The 21166-nt window shown below is 42.1% G+C and overlaps 1 protein-coding gene across 1 annotated transcript in view; it reads left to right on the forward strand.

The window, feature by feature from the left end:
- The window catches only part of GSR (glutathione-disulfide reductase), a 44715-nt gene that overhangs the window by 19304 nt on the left and 4245 nt on the right, over positions 1–21166 (forward strand). The window contains exons 5-11 of the mRNA XM_055567159.1: positions 1629–1776; positions 5263–5317; positions 10928–11027; positions 12705–12791; positions 14456–14614; positions 18667–18778; positions 20841–20972. Of these exons, the coding sequence (XP_055423134.1) occupies positions 1629–1776; positions 5263–5317; positions 10928–11027; positions 12705–12791; positions 14456–14614; positions 18667–18778; positions 20841–20972 (793 nt within the window). The remainder of the gene's footprint in view (positions 1–1628; positions 1777–5262; positions 5318–10927; positions 11028–12704; positions 12792–14455; positions 14615–18666; positions 18779–20840; positions 20973–21166) is intronic.

A 21166-nucleotide genomic window follows, 5' to 3' on the forward strand; every position in this document is an offset into this window, starting at 1 on the left:
TGCACTGAGTTCACGGGATTTTAAGGCTGATAGACATGAATGTGAGATGCCATTTGCTATACTAAGACACCCAATTTAAAAAATAATAATTTTTTTTTAATGGAACTTGTTTAAAATACTTTTGCAAAAGAGAATGGAAAGTTACTCAGGAAACAACATTTTTTTAATACTCACAAATCTTGGTGTATAGCAGAATTTCCATGACCTCATATGGGAAAGGAACCATGGGTCATCCAGAAATTCAGAATAGGAAACTTTCTGTTAAATATCCTAGGGAATGAAAATTAAAATTTCATCAGTTTCTTTCCTAAATGATTACCTATATTGCCACTCGACTCACTCCCTTTTTTGTCTAACCCCGCATAGGAAATCATTACCTTATGAAGGAAGGTGTTTTGGGAGGCTTGTGGCTTTTGGCATCAATCTTGTTTCACCTTGATAAAGCAGGGCATCTGCAGAACAGGCCTGGAGGGCTGATTAGAAAGGAGGGAATAGCTCAATTTAGAACCAGGTGTGCTCAAACTTAAACCGTCCTGTTCTGTGATCGTGCTTACAGGATTCCAGTCTCCTTGTGGGTTGCCCACATTTTTTTGCCTGTGCGTGTATCACGGCTGGCAGAAACTTGCTGGCAGTTCAGACTCAGTCCCAGGCATGGAGGCTGCCAGTGAGAGCAAATCAGATCTGAGTTCTCAAACCCTTCTGTGTAAAACTTCACAGTCGTAATTGTGATGTTCTTCCCCTTTTCGTTTGAGAAGAGAGAAGGATGGCGTTTCTCCCTGCTTGGGCCTCAGCTCCCTGCACCTTTATTCTTCTTGTTTTTCTCAGGCTTCTTTCCTCCAGACACATCATTCTTCATTGTGTTTTCATTCCAAGTGAGGAAGGCTTTCTCCTTCACCTTTTGGGAACAAACATGTAATCTTCTTCCTCGTGGGATGACTTGCATATATATATTTTTAGTTTCTGGGTTTTCACCCAAGATTCCATCTTTATTTCTACTTACTGTATACTTCAGCATCAGTGGCAACCCCCAACCTAACTATCAATCAACAGTTAGAAGTTCTGCAGAAACTCGGACATCAGAGAGTTGTCTTGGCATCAGCAAGCCATAAATCAAAATCCTCCATAGAGACTGGAAAAAATAAGTTGCTGCAAGTTTTGTTTTGCTTATTTTTTGGAGGAGGGGGTTCTTTTTTTTTGGCTGTGCCGTGCAGCTTGAGGTCAGTTCCCCAACCAGGGATCAAACCCTGGCTCTGGCTGTGAAAACACTGAGTCCTAACCACTGGATCACTGGGGAATTCCCTTGTTTTATTTTTTTAATCTTTTTATTTAATCTCTCTCTCTTTTTTTTTTTAAATTTAAGTATAGTTGATTTACAGTGTTCTGTTAATTTCTGCTATAATGCAAAGTACCTCAATTATACATATTTTTTTTTTCATATTGTTTCCCATTGCAGTTTATCACAGGATATCTACTATAGCTCCCTGTGCTATACAGTATGACCTTGTTGTTTATCCATCCAAAATATAATCATTTGCATCTGCTAACCCCAAACTCCCAATACTTCCCTCCCCACTCCCTTGTTTTTCAGTCCTACAAACAGGCTAATGTTACCATGCTCTCTTCTCCAGTCCCACATAGACATCATCCATGGCCATGCAGCATTCACATGCGATCCCCAGCCCACAGTGGAGGTCAACGGGAAAAAATACACAGCTCCTCACATCCTGATTGCCACAGGCGGCGTGCCCTCGGTTCCTCAGGAGAGCCAGATCCCCGGTGAGTCTTCCAAAGGCATCTGCTAACAAATAACAGTCAGACAGCCCTTACCGTTGTTTCCCACCATATCCGCCACACCAGGGCATCTGCCCCTTGCCAGTTCTTTGTCTTGGACACCTGAGAGGAGGTCTCTGCAGAACCTGAATGTAACTGGCTTAAGTGGTGCCTAAGTGACAGGGCAGGGCTTCCCTGGTGGCTCAGATGGTAAAGAATCTACCTGCATGAGGAGACGGGTTCGATCCCTGTGTTGGGAAGATCCACTGGAGAAGGGAATGGCTTGCCCACTCGTTTTCTTGTCTGGAGAGTTCCATGGACAGAGGCTCAGTTCTTGGGGTCGCAGAGAGTCGGACACGACTGAGCGACTAACACTTTGACTTTTCAGTGATGGGGCAAAGAAAGATATATTTCATCCAGCTCCAGGCTACAGGTAACACAGGAGGAAAAATCAGCAAGTGCCCCATCCTTCCCCTCTCGGCACAGTGGAGTCTGTTTCCGGCCTCAGTTTGTTGTGAGACATTTACTGTTTTGTTTAAAGGAGAGAAATCTTGTATAGATGTAACTTCATCAGCTAATTAAGCCTTCTTATATGCGTATTTTTCTCTCATGTAAAGAATTAGAAATTAAAGCAGTAATGAATCTCCGACAGTCATCTGCCTTTACTTTGTATATACAGAGAGGAATCATAAGGTACTGCCTTGTTCTGTCATAGGAAACAGTGTCTGTATCTTTTTCCCCAACTAGTTATAAGCCCTTTGTTTTTAATAGATGATGATCGTGGTTTATACAACTTTTATATTCTCCATGGATTGGTGTCTTTTTTTTTTTTTTTTTGGCGATGCCATGTAGCACGTGGGATCTTAGTTCCCTGACTAGGGATTGAACCCAAGTCCCCTGCATTGGGTGCACAGTCTTAACCACTAGACCACTAGGGAAGTCTCTCCATGGATTGGCTTCTGAAGACCCACAACCAACCTGAACTGATATGGAAAATTTTGAGTTTCTATGCATGTAGGTATTTCTTTCTCTCTGGAGAGGGAATCCATAAAATTTCATAAGCTTTTAAAAGGGATATGTGGCTCAAAAGCTAAAGAACAACTAGTGTAAAAAAAAATGTTAAAGATACTGTTGTCAAATAACTTAAAATTTAGTTGGTGAGATGGGATATAAATATCCTGATAGGGAACAGCTTTAAAAATGGATTGTTTAGAGAAAGGAAGCAATGTGCAGAACAATGTGTATCATATGCTGCAATTTGTGTTGTTTTAAAAAGGTGGGGAGACTGTGCAGATGCACTGGGGTCTCTGGAAGGGCACACAAAACCCTGCAGTGCCCACTCCCCTCAGGGGAGGGCCAGAGCCCTGGGTGGGAAAGCGACCTGCTTTTCACACAATGGCCTGTGGTGCTTTTTGAGTTTTTTAAAACATACATTTATTAAAAACATGTAATAAAAATAAATGCAGAGAAATGTAAATATTCCAAGGTGATTGCCAGACAGTGAGCGTTGGGTCGCTGAAAGGGGGGATGGATTACTATGAGCTAGCATAGACCAAAAAGACGTGCCAGGAGAAGGGCTTACAGATTTGAGTATTATGTGCTGAAGAAGAAAAAGGCCAGAAGAACCAGTGGGTGATGAATAGGTCTTTAAGGGACATTCAGTCAATTGAGCCAGTTTTCTAGCAGTGAAATCTGGAAGCAAATACATTGAACTGGGACTTCCCTGGGGATCCAGTGGTCAAGACTCTGCCCTCCCAAGGCAGGGGGCTTGGGTTCGATCCCGATCAGGGAACTCAGATCCCACATGCCACATGGTACAGCAAAAAAAAAAACCCCAAAATACATTGAACTGAAACTGGAAGAAGCATAGGGCCAAATTGTGAAGACTTATAAAGTGAAAATAAGGAGTCTCTCATGGTCATTTATGAAAACCAATTATTAATAGCTTATAAGCCACTCCAGTACTCTTGCCTAGAAAATCGCATGGACAGAGGAGCCTGGTAGGCTGTAGTCCATGGGGTCGCGAAGAATCGGACAGGACTGAGCGACTTCACTTTCACTTTTCACTTTCACACATTGGAGAAGGAAATGGCAACCCACTTCAGTGTTCTTGCCTGGAGAATCCCAGGGACGGGGAAGCCTGGTGGGCTGCCGTCTATGGGGTCGCACAGAGTCGGACACGACTGAGGTGACTTAGCAGTAGCAGCAGAGTAGTGACAAGATCTAAGTGGTAATTTTAAAACCTAATCTGACAGTGACTTACAGAGGAGGAAGGCCAGTTAGAAAGTTGTTCGATTAGAATGTGCAGGAGGTGGTAATAGGTTCTGAACTACAGTGTTAGTGTCTGAAATGTGGTGGAAGAACTCAGTTCGGCTCTGCAGACAGTTGCGGAACCACTGCTGTATGCCAGGCGCTAGGAGAAGAGAGCAGACAGGAAACACGGAAGGAAAAGCCAGCTACTCTATTTCATTGATTCCAAAACACATTTTTAGAAAATGTTCAACACTTCTGAAATCAAGTTGTATCCTTAATCATTGTGCATTAAATTTGGCAAAATGCAGTATTTTTAATAACTCATGAGATGGTTGTTAAGGAATCACAGATTGAGAACTCAAGACTTTGGATTATTTGTTTTCTTAAATAATTACATTTATTTATTTTTGGCTGTGCTGGGTCTTCGTTGCTGTGTGCGCTTTTTTCTAATTGGGGAGACCGGGGGCTACCCTACTTGTGGTACAAGGGCTTCTCAATGCGGTGACTTTTCTTGCTGCAGAGCACAGGCTCCAGGGCACATGGGCTCGGTAGTTTTGGCTCCTGGGCTCTAGAGCACAGGCTCAATCAATAGTTGTGGTGCACGGGCTTAGTTGCTCTGGGGGGTGCGCGAATCTTCCCGAATCAGGGATCGAACCCATTGTCTCCTGCATTGGCAGGCGGATTCTTTACCACTGAGCCACCAGGGAAGCTCAAGACTTTGGATTATTGATGGAGGGTGGTCTTTTTAACTGAAGTGGTAAATGAGAAAGGGATATAGTTTGGGAGATATTATAAAACTAAGGTTCAATTTGGAAAATAGCAAGTTTGAAGCAGAGTAGAATCTTATAGCTGGACAGTTAGAAATACAGAACTGGAGCCTGGGGAGAAGGTCAAAACTGAAACTATGCATTTGGAAGTCTCCCCACAATGAAGGGAGAGTTGGTTAAAACCTTTGAAGGAAAAAAGGCAGAGAGAAGAGAACCAAGATAGTGAGCCATTTGGGGGTGGACCTGAGATCTTAATTTCTCAAAGAAATTTAATAGTTATTTAGTCATCATGGCAGAGGAAATTACAATGTTGACTTTGGGAGGATTTGATTGGCAGCTTCCTGAGTGGAGACTTAACAGAAGTCATCAAAACAGTGATGAGCTGAGGAGGTGTTTGGTTTGTGCATAGAATATGGTTGTTTTACAAGAGAAAGCTCCATTGGTGTGACCTATATTGCCTTTCCCTACATAGGTGCCAGCCTAGGAATAACCAGTGATGGGTTTTTTCAGCTGGAAGAGTTGCCTCGGTAAGCTGCTTTCCTCCCTGACCTCCGTGTTCATTCTTCCTCAGTCTCCTAACATTTCTTCTACTTCCTCTTCCCAGATGTTATGTGTAGGTGTTTCCTGGATTCTCTTCTCCCACCTCTTTTCTTTTTATGACCTTGGGTCTCTCATCCATGAGCACCCCTCAATAAATGACTCAAATCTTTTCATGCTTTTGGTCCAAGGCCATGATAAGATGTTTAGGACCAGACTCAAATGCAGGGGTGGTTTTGAGAATAAGCACTGAAATCCTAAAACTGTCTTCTCTCTTCAGCGTGACAGAGCATCCATTGATGATATGTCTAAAGTGACTCATTCAGGTTTTCAGAGTGGCTAGTGCAGAGGCCTCTGGATAAATGAAGCCTCCGTCAGTCCCACAAAAATAGGTTTCCTGAAAGTGTTATTTATATGTGTTTATCCAAATAACCTTTGTAAACCTCTGCCACTGGTTTAGATACACACAGAGAAAAAAGATAACAAGGAAGATGGTTTCTCTTTTTTTTTTTTTTTGGCTGCACCACGCAGCACATGGGATCGTAGTTCCCCAACCAGGGATCAAACCCACAGCCCCTGCAGTGGAAGCATGGAATTCCAACTACAGGACCACCAGGGAAGTTCCTATTGAAGAAATTCCCAGTTGCAGGCTTCCTAGATGAGAGGGGTGCTCCCCTCACTCATGCTAAGAATTGGGGCACCAGGGAACAGGAGGAGGGGTCCTGTTAGCCCAGAGACTGGCCTTCATCTTCTGTGAGTAGCGCTTACTCACTCCCAGAGTCATTGTTACTGTTGCTCAACTTTGTTGCTCCCTCAGTGGGCGCTGCCAGTCCACTGTGAGGTCTTAATCCCGAGCTTTTACATAAAGACCTTCCTGGTGGGTGACTCATAATCCCTGCTCAGTCCTTTACCTTGATTCACCTGGAGCCGCAGACTGTTCACAAGGGACAAGAGGGGGTCCTGGCATTTTCGTGGCTGCTATGAAAATGTCCCATTACAATATTTAGACCAGGTCATCTTCTGACTTTGAGAAGAGCAAGCAGATTGTTTAGGTTTGCTGGGACATGGCAGCATGTTAAGAGAGCAGCCTTTCTTCATGATCTTTTGAGTTTTAGGGATGACAGACATGAGAAGTGAGAATACATGCAGAAATGTGGTTGTGATTCATCGTGTTTAAATGATATAATTCAGTCTAGACTCAGAGAAGCTTCATTCTAGATATCTGTCCATTACATATTTTTAAACCATTTATGAAACTTGTGTAGGTAGCAATGCAAGTTTCAGAAGTGAATATATGCGTGTTATAAATAAGACTCTGGAAACACAGGAAGATAACAATTGGTATATGATTTTTGTCTTTTTTTAAGACTCCTTTATTATTGTTATGTTGGTAAGTAAGTGAATAATCAAAGAAGGAACAAATTCGGTAGGTGAGGTTAACACGTGCTCTGGGCTGTATGATCCAGCTTTGCCCTCATTGGGCCTATGGCTGAGGGGAGGCTTGAGCACAGATCCCGTGGAATACTGTGGGACAGGGAGTTCTGAGGGCCGTAATGAGGGAAAGGGAAGAGCTCTGGGGATCCAGCAGAATATAAGACTGTTTCCACGTGGTGGAGGCCTCCCATGGGTGACAGCCAAAGTGTCTGTGTCCCCAGGGTGAGCCGTGGCCACCCCACCTCCTCTCCTGGAGACTCTCCAAGACCTGTAGGCATTTAGGGTAAGAAGGAGAATGTGGAGGTTGTTCTTGGTTCACAATTTTTACCTAACTTACTGAGTTTTCATCTACTGAACACTGGTGTTTTAAATCAAGACCCCACAAGCCTAGGTGTCTTCTCCCCAGCCTGAGCTTCAGCTTCTTAAGACCATGCCACTGTGTCTTCATTCCTCTGGCAGTCTTTGTATCACAGCGTGGAGCCTGGGAATGAAGCCAGCCTGAAGTGCACAGCTGAGCGTCTTTAAGGGACCACAGCATCTGAGCACCTAGATGCAGCTATCCCTGACCAGAACTTCTTGGTTACATGAATCAATAAATTCCTTTTTTTGTTCTAAACCAAAGCAAATGAAAAGATTGTTTCCAGTGGTTACTTTAGTGGTAAGAAGTGGACAAGAGGGGCCTGTGGAAGCTGAGAGGGGAACACTGAGCTCCTTGAAGATTTTTAACCTATTCTTGTATATCCTTTCTGCTGAGAATAGGTCTCTGAATCAGAAGTGTTTCCTGTGACCTCTCCCACGCTGGAACTGCATGTCGTTCTCTGTGCTTTAGTGACCCCTGGGCATGTTTCCCGTCAGGAATTCCTCAAGTGCAGGGATTGCTACCCATGGCGTCCAGCGCAACGCTTAACAAAAGTAGGACTTAAATAAGAAATGTTTGGGCAGGAGAGAGAAGATGGAGAGGGAAGAGGAGGGACTCAGAAGCAAAGACACAAAGAAAGGAATGAGTCAATATAGAAAAAGGGACGGTAGAGAGGGAAGAAGAGCTATTTCCTAGTTTCCGAATTAGACATGTCTCTTTTTGTACGCTGGGTTGTATAAGAGAGTTCTTACCTCTGGTCATACCATAGGAAGAACTCCCTGCCCCGAAGTGTTCCACAGGATCCGTGCTCCATCCTCCCCCCAGCCATTCGGGTTCATAACCACATCCTCCATTCACACTGAAGCCCTCTAAAGACAGGGACTCACAGCACGGATACCCTACCTCTGGTGGTGGTGGTTTGGTTGCTAAGTTGTGTCCAACTCTTGTGACCCCATGGACAGAGGAGCCTGGCAGGCTACAGTCCGTGGGATTCTCCAGGCAAGAATACTGCAGTGGGTTGCCATTTCCTTCTCCAGGGCATCTGCCCAACCCAAGAATCAAACCAGGTCTCCTGCATTGTAGGCAGATTCTTTACCAACTGAGCTGCAAAGGAAGCTCACCTTACCTGTAGAAGATACTAAAAAAGGGTTTCCTTTCTTCTCCCCTGACTGCTTGCTTCTTACCCAAGCATTGTGCTAGTAGTACGACCGTGTTCGAAGCTTGAGAGAACACCAATCCCAACAGGGGCCGAGGGGGCACTTTTTCTGTAGGCTGCAGTGGGGAAGTTAGGGACTGGGGTTAGCTTCCCTGTTGTGGACTCAGACCTTCGTCCAAACATTTATCTAGTGTTTAAGTTGCTTTCTTAGACCAGAATTTATTCAGGACATCTAGTTTCATTGCAGCTCTATCCTACAAGTTAAAATGGCTTGCTTAAATTGGCCTTTTATCATCTTGGAGAGACTGATAGGATTTAACAGTAATCAAGGAGAAATACTGAGCTAGAGGGGAATAATAGTGGTTAGAACTATGCCAATTTTAGTTTTAGGTATGAAGATCACTGCATAAGGAATCATCTCTAGCTTCACAGGCTTTTTATTTCCTCTCTGAAGAAACGAAGCTAAGGAATTTTTTAAACACCTAAAAATATATTTCCCTTCTACAGAAGGATATTTTCTGCTTAGGATGACTATGTTATCCTGAACTGGACAGAAAAAGGAAATGAATGAAAAGACAGATGAAATCTGAATAAAGTCTGGAGTTTGGTCCACAGTAATGTACCAGAGTCAGTTTTGACAGTTGTTCCACGGTTTGTTGTTGTTCAGTCACTCAGTTGTGTCCGACTCTTTGCAACTCCATGAACTGCAGCACTCCAGGTTTCCCTGTCCTTCACTATCTCCCTAAGTTTGCTCCAACTCTGTCTGTTGAGTCAGTGATGTCATCCAAACATTCTCATCCTCTATTGCCACCTTCTCCTCTTGCCCTCAGTCTTTGCCATCATCAGGGTCTCTTCCACTGAGTTGGCTCTTAGCATCAGGTGGCCAAAGTACTAGAGCTTCAGCATCAGGGCTTCCAATGAATATTCAGGGTTGATTTCCTTTAAGATTGACTGATTTGATCTCCTTGCAGTCCAAGGTACTCTCAAGAGTCTTCTCCAACGCCACAGTTCAAAAGGATCAGTTCTTATTGGACCAGTCTTTATGGTCCAACTTTCACATCTGTACATGACTACTGGAAAAAAGCATAGGTTTGACTAGATGGACCTTTGTCAGCGAAGCGATGTCTCTACTTCTAATATCCTGTCTAAGTTTCTCATAGTTTTTCTTTCAAGGTGCAAGCGTCTTTTAATTTCATGGCTGCATTCACCATCCGCAGTGATTTTGGAGCCCAAGAAAAGAAAGTCTGTCACTGTTCCCATTGTTTCCCCATCTATTTGCCATGAAGTGATGGGACCAGATGCCATAATCTTCGTTTTTTGAATGTTGAGTTTTAAGCCAGCTTTTTCACTCTCCTCTTTCACCTTCATCAAGAGGCTCTTTAGTTCCTCTTTGCTTTCCACCGTAAGGGTGGTGTCATCTGCATATCTGAGGTTATTGATATTTCCCCCAGCAATCTTGATTCCAGCTTGTGCTTCATCCAGCCTGGCATTTCACATGATGTACTCTGCATATAAGTTAAATAAGCAGGGTGACAATATACGGCCTTGACATACTCCTTTCCTGATTTTGAACCAGTCTGTTGTTCCATGTCCAGTTCTAATTGTTGCTTCTTGACCTGCATACAGGCTTCCCAGGAGGCAGGAAAGGTGGTCTGGTATTCCCATCTCTTTAAGAATTTTCCACAGTTTGTTGTGATTCACACAGTCAAAGGCTTTAGTGTAGTCAATGAAGCAGAAGTAGATGCTTTTCTGGAATTCCCTTGCTTTTTCTGTGATCTAGCATATGTTGGCAATTTCATCTGTGATTCCTCTACCTTTTCTAAATCCAGCTTTTACATTTGGAAATTCTCAGTTCACCTACTGTTGAAGCCTAGCTTGAATGATTTTGAGAATTACCTTGCTAGCATGTGAGATGAGTGCAGTTATGCAGTAGTTAGAACATTCTTTGGCATTGGAATGAAAAGTAACCTTTTCCAGTCCTGTGGAAACCACGGCTTGTAAGATGTTAACTTTATTTTTTTTAATTAAAGTATAGTTGATTTACAATATTGTGTTAATTTCTACAGCAAAGTGACCCGTTAGGCAATTTGTACGTTGTTTTTGGTACTGATTTTCTTCACGACTTACCCGAGGACATTGAATATAGTTCCATGTGCTATACAGAAGGACCATGTCCATCCACTCTACATCTACTAACCCCAACTCCCAGTCCATCCCTTCCTCAACCTCCCCTCCATAGCCACAACTCTGTCCTCTATGAGTCTTTCTGCTTTGTCGATAAGTTTCACTTGTGTCATATCTTAGGTTTCGCATGTAAGTGATGTCATACGGTATTTGTTTTTCTCTTTCTGACTTATTTCACTTAGTATGATAACCTCTAGTTGCATCCGTGCTGCTACAAATGGCATCGTTTCATTCTCTTTATGGCTGAGTAGTATTCGATTGTATACATGCACCACATTTTCTTTATCCATTTGTCTGTCGATGAACGTTCAGGCTGTTTCCATGTATTGCCTATTCTGAGTAGTGCTGCTATGAATATAAGATATTAACGTTGGGAAAACCTGGGCGGGGATATCCTTAGCTTTTCTGTAAATCTACATTTATTCAAAAATGAGCTTATTTCCCGATCTTAACCCTCTGCTCTTGTAGCCGCAGTGTCATTGTTGGTGCTGGTTACATCGCTGTGGAAATAGCTGGCATCCTGTCTGCCCTGGGTTCTAAGACATCAATAATGATACGGCATGATAAGGTAAAATCTGTTCTTGGTGCTAATCTTTTAAAAATTTTACAGGGAGGACTTCCCTGGCAGTTCAGTGGTTAAGAATTCGCCTGCCCATGCAGGGGACTGGGTTTGATCCCTGGTCTGGGAAGAGTCCACAGGCCTTGAGTCAGCGAAGCCTGTGCTTCACAAGTAGGGTAGCCCCCGCTCGCCACAGCTAGAGAAGGCCGTGTGCAGCAGTGAAACCCTGCGCAGCCAAAAAATAAAAATACAGGGAGCATTTCCTGTTTCACTGTCAATAAATACAAGGTGCAGCGTGTATTCTGTTCCCCGTGGAGCTGCACAGAAGGCAGGATTAGGACCAGTGTTCCTCCCAGCCACCAGCGGCTAGTTGAGAACAGTGGGCACCCCGGCTGGTGTTTCTGTCATGAAGTAGTGGGTATACTAATAAGTGCCTAATAAGGCATACAGGCTTAAACATAAATATTAGTTAAATTGAGCAGACTGCCAGGTTAATTTCTTATTCTGAAAATCAATTTCATTTGGCCAGATAGTATTGGAGTATTAACATTCAGTCAAAATTTAGTACGTTCTTTGCATTAAAAGGAAACATCAAAGATACTTGCTTACTATGTTCATTGCAGCATTATTCACGATAGCTAAGAGGTAGAAGCAACCCAAGGGTCTGAGGACACATGAATAGATAAAGATATGGTATATCCACACAAAATGGAATATTATTCAGCTTTTTAAAGGCAGGACATTCTGACACATGCTACAGCATGACGAAGCTTGAGGACATTATGGTAAATGAAATACGCCAATCTCAAAAAAATTAATATTATGATTCCACTTATACGTGGTATCTGGAGTACTTATGCTCAGAGAAACAGAAAATGGAGTGGCATTGCCAGGGACTGGGGGAAAGGAAACGGGGAGTTGTTTAGTGGGTACAGAGTCTCAGTTTTTCTTAATTGAAGTCTAGTTGATTTACAGTATCATGTTAGTTTCAAGTGTTAACCACTGATTCAGTTATACATACATATATATATTCTTCAAATTTTCTTCCCTGATAGGTTATTACACAATACTGTGTGTAGTTCCCTGTGTTATACAGTAGATCTTTGTGGGTTATCTGTTTTGCATAAACTACTGTGCATATGTTAATCCCAGCCTCCTAATTTATCCCTCCCCCACCCCCAGAGTCTCAGTTTTGCAAGGGGGAAGATTCTGGTTGCACAACAATGCGAATATACGTAACACCATCGAACTGTGTCCTTAGAAATGGCTATATGGGTAAATTTAATGTTATGTGTTTTTCACCACGGGGACTTCCCTGGTGGTCCAGTGGCTAAGACTAAGGGCTCCCAGTGTGGGGGGCCCGGGTTCAGTCCGGGGTCAGGGCGCTGGATCCCACACGCTGCAGCTCAGTTCACATGGCACGATGAAAGATGCAGGAGAGCGGAGTAAACATTTAAGAGGAATGTGTGCGTATAACCGACTCACTCTGCTGCACACCTGAAACTTAGTACAACGTTGTAAATTAACTGTGTTACTTTTTTAAAATGGTTAAGAAAACTCACAGTGTGGCCATGAATGAAGAAGAAAGGGGGACTGATACTGAAATTTCCTCCCAGGTTTGTAGCGTATCTTTAATCAGGTTTTATTCTTTCCTGCCACCCATCCCTCGGCTGCCTCTGTATACAGGTGCTTAGAACTTTTGATTCAATAATCAGTTCCAACTGTACCGAAGAGCTGGAGAACGCTGGCATTGAGGTGCTGAAGTACTCCCAGGTACGACCGAGCCCTGGGCGAGCTTACCACCCTTGGTCGTCCATCTGTCCTGCATCCCACTAGTTCTATCAACACAAATTATGTCTACCCCAGTCGGTTATTCCTTTCTAGAATACTTCCAAGTCTTTTCTTTATCCTAAGAAGCTATATTTTACACTGATGTTTTAATGAAGTCTAAGGTATAAAAGATTAGGAATCTGGTAGTTTAATTTAGTTGAGTTGGAACTAAAACTATAATTTTTGTGCTCCAATTCCTCCTCATCAGGGAGTCCTCATCTCCCTGATGGTCCAGTGGCTAAGACTGCACTCCCAGAAGAGAGGGCCTGGGTTTGATCCCTGGTCAGGGAGCTCGGTCCCACATGCCACAATAAAGATCAAAGATCCCGCCTGCCACAAATAAGACCCAGAACAGATAGATAAATATGTGATAGATAAAATAATAAATGTTTTTAAAAAACCACAGTCCTCATTGAACATCCTTATTTTTCAGGTTTATACTTTTTTCAGGAAATATTATTAAGGAATCTCTTTTGAAAGCATATCATTGAGTTTTGTAGATGAAAACAATGACAAAGTGACTATCTATATCTATATCTATATCTATATAGTTTTTTTTATTCTCAGGGAATCACCAACTTGTTGGATTTTTTTCCCTGAGTATGAGCCTTGTAAAAATGATTCCCTCCCCCCCCCAAAAGCTTTGTCCTTTCAGCATAGGCCATATTGTAAGTAAAATAATAAATGTGAAGTTGCTTTGTAAATGCTGAGGTCTAGACTGGTGGTGAAAGTCAACATCAGAATCCCCTTGGGACTCCCACTAAACTTTGTATGTCCTTCACCCTCCTGACCTAATCCTACCCTCCTCCCCGATCCTAAGAGTGTCGTGGGAGAAGCAAGGATTGTGCAGTTTAGAAAATTCTTAATGAAGCTGCTACAGCCCATTTCCTCCCCCAAGTCCAGTTGCAAATCACTGTGCTTAGATTTGTGATTTAAAATTTTATCACAACTTTGAAGTACACTTTAAAATACTTTGTTTTTAAGCTGAAGTGTTAGGGTCTTGGCATGAGTTGACATTTCTGGCCACTGGCTGTCTGATTTGGGGTCACCAAGGATACTGTCTTGGCTCCAGAGAGTTCTAGTGTGGGCGGCCTTTGGGCAGAAGTAAATTTGTCAGCATGTAGGACTCGTATGATTGGAGAAGGAAATGGCAACCCACTCCAGTGTTCTTGCCTGGAGAATCCCAGGGATGGCAGAGCTTGTGGGCTGCCGTCTATGGGGTCGCACAGAGTCGGACACGACTGAAGCGACTTAGCAGCAGCAGCAGGACTCATATGTGTGCTTCCCAAGTGACTCAGTGGTAAAGAGTCTGCCTGCCAAGCAGAAGATGAGGGTTCGATCCCTGGGTCGGGAAGATCCCCTAGAGAAGGAAATGGCAACCCACTCCAGTATTCTTGCCTGGAAAATTCCACAGACAGAGGAGCCTGGCAAGCTACAGTCCATGGGGGTCTCAAAGAGTCGGACATGACTGAGCACACACACTGAATCCTGAATCATTTGCAGGATTCAGTGGAGAGTTTTTAAATGTCAAGAATTCTAGTTTCCTTTTTATTTGCTTTCCTTCCCATTCCCCCCACCCCCAATTAATAACTTGTATTTGCCAATAGGTCAGGGAAGTTAAAAAAACTTCTTCAGGCCTGGAACTCTGCATGGTTACTTCGATTCCTGGTAGGGAACCCACCTTCACCACTATTGCAGATGTTGACTGCCTGCTCTGGGCCATTGGGCGGGACCCAAACTCCTGGGGCCTGAATTTAAACAAACTGGTAAGTTGACCTAGTCTGCCTATGATATTCTTCCCCTCACTCCAACTTTGTTTAAAAATGGTTGATATATATTACTGTGTAAGTTTAGAGAATACAGCATGATGGTTTGATTTATGTATATTGTGAAATGATTACCACAGAAGGGTCAGCTGACATCCATCTTCTCATACAGATATGATACAAAGAAAGTAGGAAAGAAAAAAGGAAAAATTTTTCTCTGTATGTTGAGAACTCGGGATTTACATACACTCTTCACAGCAGTGTTGTCTATAGTCATCTTGTGACTATAGATACTGCATCCCTAATACTTACTTATACTGTAACCAGAAGTTTGTTTTTGACCACCCTCCTTGCCTAAAACATTCTTGAATCAGTTGGTAGTCCTGTGGTTACCCCTGATCCAGTCCCAGACCCCCCAAAACTTGAGTGGGTTCTGTTCGATTCTTTTCATTTGTCTAATTTGTCATCAAATCCCATTGCTTCTGCCTTTGAAAGTTCTTTAAAACTTGTTTGTTTTTTGTTTGTTTTTTTTTCCATTTCTGGTGTCCTCACTCTAGATCAGGTCGTTGTCTTGCTATTTCCTGACTAGCCTCCTCATTACAGATTTCCTTCGTACTCTGATAGCTGTCTCTTTAAAACCCTATAATTATTCCTTACCCTCTGCAGCTCTCATCGTGATGGATGGGTGTGTGTCCGGGACATTGTGGCACTCAGGGATGGGTACGCATGGGATGGGTACTAAAAATTTTAAAGGATAGTCTGGTACAGTAGCCTGGGGTGTGGGTCCCAGTGTTTGACCCCATTTTGAGCCTTATACCAGTTTCATGGCCTTAGGCAAGTCGCTTAGCTACTCTTTAAGTTTCAACTACTTCATGGAAATATGGAAATAAAAATAGTACTTGTCACATTGGGTTAGACAGTAAGTAAGTGAGAAAGTGCATGCAAACTAGCTTGCCTAGATGCTGGCTTATAGTATGAACTCAGCCAATGTTAACCAGCTGCTGCTGATGGTGAGGATAATGATAATTGTTCTGATATGCTGTACTCTTCTAGTAATAATAGAATATTTTATATATTTGGTGGAGGTTTATATAGGGTGGCAAAGAGTCAGACACGACTGAGTGACTTTCACTATGTATTTGATGGAGCCTCTTGAGGAGTGTGTGACTGTTTGGTTTATATTCTAATATTAGTATCTGTTATAAATTCCATCCCTTTTTCATTTCACTAAAAGCCATTTTTCATAATTAAAAAGAATAAAATATCCAGGGACATGTTTTACTTGATTTTAATCTCATTATTCAGTGAAAGTTAGTAAAATCAGTAATCTATTTTTATATTAATGAAGCTATTCACCCAGCTTTTCACCTTTCAAGAGATGTTGTGCCATTACACAGACCTAAGCTTTGCTAGTCCAGTTTTCAACTATATTTGCTGAATTTTTAAAAAATGAGGCAAAAATTTTCCCTCAGTTCAGTGTTGATATATTTTTAGACTGCAAATTGAATGATTACTCTGCTTAAGTCTGGGCAATATGGTACTAGCCTACTTTAATCTTTTAAAAAAAATTTATTGGCATAGAGTGGACTTACAATTTTGTATTAGTTTCTGCTGTACAGCAAAGTGAATCAGTTTTACATATACATATCAGTTCAGTTCAGTCGCTCAGTCGTGTCCAACTCTTTGCGACCCCATGAATTGCAGCACGCCAGGCCTCCCTGTCCATCACCAACTCCCAGAGTTCACTCAAACTCACATCCATCGAGTCAGCGATGCCATCCAGCCATCTCATCCTCTGTCGTCCCCTTCTCCTCCTGCCCCCAATCCCTCCCAGCATCAGGGTCTTTTCCAATGAGTCAACTCTTTGCATGAGGTGGCCAAAGTACTGGAGTTTCAGCTTTAGCATCAGTCCTTCCAATGAACACCCAGGACTGATCTCCTTTAGGATGGACTGGTTGGATCTCCTCGCAGTCCAAGGGACTCTCAAGAGTCTTCTCCAACACCACAGTTCAAAAGCATCAGTTCTTCGGCACTCAGCTTTCTTCACAGTGCAACTCTCACATCCATACATGACCACTGGAAAAACCATAGCCTTGACTAGATGGACCTTTGTTGGCAAAGTAATGTCTCTGCTTTTGAATATGCTATCTAGGTTGGTCATAAGTTTCCTTCCAAGGAGTAAGCGTCTTTTAATTTCATGGCTGCAGTCACCATCTGCAGTGATTTTGGAGCCCCAAAAATTAAAGTCTGACACTGTTTCCACTGTTTCCCCATCTATTTCCCATGAAGTGATGGGACCAGATGCCATGATCTTCGTTTTCTGAATGTTGAGCTTTAAGCCAACTTTTTCACTCTCCTCTTTCACTTTCATCAAGAGGCTTTTTAGTTCCTCTTCACTTTCTGCCATAAGGGTGGTGTCATCTGCATATCTGAGGTTATTAATATTTCTCCCGGCAATCTTGATTCCAGCTTGTGCTTCTTCCAGCCCAGCGTTTCTCATGATGTACTCCGCATAGAAGTTAAATAAGCAGGGTGACGATATACAGCCTTGACATACTCCTTTTCCTATTGGAACCAGTCTGTTGTACCATGTCCAGTTCTAACTGTTGCTTCCTGACCTGCATACAGATTTTTCAAGAGGCAGGTCAGGTGGTCTGGTATTCCCATCTTTTTCAGAATTGTCCACAGTTTATTGTGATCCACACAGTCAAAGGCTTTGGCATAGTCCTTAAAGCAGAAATAGATGTTTTTCTGGAACTTTCTTGCTTTTCCCATGATCCAGCGGATGTTGGCAATTTGATCTCTGGTTCCTCTGCCTTTTCTAAAACCAGCTTGAACATCAGGAAGTTCACGGTTCATGTACTACTGAAGCCTGGCTTGGAGAATTTTGAGCATTACTTTACTAGTGTGTGAGATGAGTGCAATTGTGCGGTAGTTTGAGCATTCTTTGGCATTGCCTTTCTTTGGGATTGGAATGAAAACTGACCTTTTCCAGTCCTGTGGCCACTGCTGAGTTTTCCAAATTTGCTGGCATATTGAGTGCAGCACTTTCACAGCATCATATATCCACTCTTTATTTTAGATTCTTTTCTCATATAGGTCATTACTGTGTATTGAGAAGAGTTCGCTGTGCTATACTAGCCTAATTTATTCTTGCCAACAACTGTTTTAGGGGTAAGAGTGAGGAGCCCAGGGGCACAGAGATAAGAAATTGTCCACCAGGCTTGTAAACCCTGCAGAGAATAGAGATGTCTGTATTATTTACCTCTGTATCCACAGTGACTACATTAATGCCTCATTTTGAGGTGCAAGTATTTGTCGATAAATGGGAGGTCTCATAACTATCAGTAGTAAGTGACAGAGCTGGGACTTGAACCCAGATCTCTGTGCTCCAGAGGCTGTACTTTTCACCACTACACTACCTTCTCCCTATGCCTGCTGCCTCTCTACTTTTCCTTTGGGGATATATACACCTGGGATCTGCAAAACCACAAGATAAGCATCATACATCTTTTTGGAACAAAAATTCAACTCAACGTATAGGCAAAAAAATTTGGTTAAAGGCAACATTGATATATTTTTAGAGTAGAATAGAAATTTTGCTTGGGGTTTTAAAGATAAAACTGTGAACTTCAATGAAATCTGTTTTTGATGACTGCTTCAGGCTATGCCCGTCTGAAGTATGAGTTAGCATGCTTCAGGAGCAGCGCTTCCAAGGGAAAAATGCAAAATCACTGTCTTAGATGGACTCCACAGGGATGCCAGTTTCCATGTATGACAGCTGAGTGATTCCTTCTCAGGCTTCTCTGGCCCACTGAATCGTACAACACAAAGTCAAATCCTGTTAAAACTCCTCAAAATTGCATAAAATATTTGCCTTTTAAGTCCAACAAAAGATACCAAACTTGCCAACTTGCAAGGATGTTTTTCATCCTGTGGTTTCTTAGAGATTCAGGCTGAAGAGGTGCCTGAAGTGAGGCGGATCCAGAGATGTGAGCTGCTGTGTTTTATAGATGGCCAAATACTTACCTGACGTCCCTTTACAATTTTAGGGGATTCAAACTGATGACAAAGGTCACATCATAGTAGACGAATTCCAGAATACTAACGTAAAAGGTGTCTATGCAGTTGGGGATGTGTGTGGAAAAGCTCTTCTTACTCCAGGTAATGTTTCTTCTTTTGGGGGCAGATAAGGGAGGCTCTGTGTGTTATATAAAACTGTTGAGCTTTCTACAGTCAAATCAGCTCAAGCAAAGTTAAAAAGATGAATGTCTTTATGATAAAAATGTTTTGAAATGGATGTTGGTTGGGTACCTGACATTTTCTGAATAATTTCCATTTTTACTTGGAGAATGCTTTTAGTAGTATTGAATTTTCTTTCAAAGATTTTTAAAATGCTTAGTGAAGACTGAAACTTTTGTACAGATAATACAGTCACCCTCTGAACAGTGCTGGAAATTAGAATCCGAGTTGTGTTCATGACTGTGGGAGGAAGTGGCTTTGGGAACTAGTGATTTAGAGTGGCTTTCTTATATTTTTGTAAGAAAATATATATTTTAATCTTATATATTTCTTACATACTATTTAGTCTTTTAAAAAATTTTTATTGGGGTATAATTGATTTACAGTTTTGTGTTAGTTTCAGGTGTACAGCAAAGTGAATCAGTTATACATATATACACTCTTTTTCAGGTTCTTTTTTCATATAGGTCATTACTGAGGACTGAGAACAGTTCCCCGTGCTTTACAGTAGTTCTTATTCAGTTCAGTTCAGTTGCTCAGTCGTGTCCGACTCTGCGACCCCATGAACTGCAGCACGCCAGGCTTCCCTGTCCATCACCAACTCCTGGAGCTTGCTCAAACACATGTTCATCAAGTTGGTGATGCCATCTAACCATCTCATCCTCTGTCGTCCCCTTCTCTGCCTTCTGTTTTGTATATAGTGGCATGTATATATTAATCCCAATCTCCCAATTTCCTACCCTGACTATTTAGTCTTGATACAACTAAGATTGATCGCCATCCCCTGAATCCCATGCCTCAGACTACTGCCTGAGTTAACTGATGTCGTTTCAGGCTCTCTACCTGCTTCTGTTGGCAGCATCCCTCCATCACCTTCATTCTGTCCCCTCTAGGGCCTCACCCGCCTTTCCATAATCACCCAGTTCTTACTCACAATGGAAACTTCCTTGGTCACACACCCCAAGCCCTTCACCTCCTTTAGGAAGCTCTCTCAACAAAAGCAAAACAAGCAAAGTTTCAAAGACTTCATAACATAATTGAACAGCCAAAAGTTTTGTTGAAGTGAAGAAAATTTCTTCGATATCCTACTGATGCCTTACTTTGGAAAAAAACTTTTTGTCAATTTGAAGTCAATAAAACTAAAAACCAGTGCTTATATTGAACTCAGGCATTTGTTCTAAAAGACTGTTAGGAATAAAAACAGGCTAAGGAAGGTAAACTTTTTAAAAAATTAATAAGAAATAAAAATAATTTTTAAAAGAAACTTAAATTATTCCTGTGAAGTAGCTGATTGTAAAGTAGAACTGAAGATGCTTGAAATAGATGCTTGAGATAGTTTGCTCCATAAATATTGTATCAAAAAGCTAATATCCTCATTAAGAGGTAATTGCCACTGGAAGAGAATAGATACATGTATATGTATGGCTCAATCCCTTTGCTGTCCACCTGACACTTATCACAACATTGTTAATCAGCTATTGTGTGTGCTTAGTTGCCCAGTTGTGTCCGACTCTTTGCAACCCCTGCCGGAGTCCTGTCCATGGAATTCTCCAGGCAAGAAGGCATTCCCTTCTCCAGGGGATCTTTCCAACCCAGGGATCGAACTCAGGTCTCCTGCATTGCAGGTGGATTCTTTACCATCTGAGCCACCAGGGAAGCCTTTAAGAAGCTGTATTCCAATATGAAATAAAAAGTTTAATTTAAAAAAATAGGTAACTGCCAAATGTTTGCAAACTTGCAAATGTGTTTCTTGGATGTGGGGGAATCGTAATGGAATGTGTAGAATTCGTATAAGCAAATTGTTTTGGATTGTTAACTAAGGCATTGATAGGTCTTTATTATATTGAAATGGATATTGTAATGAGCATTGATGAAAAACTTAAAACTTGTGTGTTAAGCCAGATGAATAAATGATTAGTAGAACAATTCTGCTATGTTAAAATGAACAATAAGCTTAGACACTGATTTTAAAATATCTTTGTAGTTGCAATTGCTGCTGGTCGAAAACTTGCCCATAGACTTTTTGAGTGCAAAGAAGATTCCAAATTAGACTATGACAACATCCCCACAGTGGTCTTCAGCCACCCCCCTATTGGGACAGTGGGACTCACAGAAGGTAGGTGGTTAAAAACGAAGGTCAATTATGGTTTCTTCCCCTTCTCTGCTAACTTTAGCTAGGTGTCTATCTGCTGACTAAATCTTTCTCAGCCCCCCCCCCAAATTATAATTCTTTTTATTGGGTTGGCTAAAAAATTCATTCGAGGTTTTCCGTAAGATGTTACAGAAACACCTGAATGAACTTTTGGGCCA

This window comes from Bubalus kerabau, chromosome 2 (genome assembly GCF_029407905.1).
Source record: "Bubalus kerabau isolate K-KA32 ecotype Philippines breed swamp buffalo chromosome 2, PCC_UOA_SB_1v2, whole genome shotgun sequence".
NCBI classification, from domain to species: domain Eukaryota; kingdom Metazoa; phylum Chordata; class Mammalia; order Artiodactyla; family Bovidae; genus Bubalus; species Bubalus kerabau.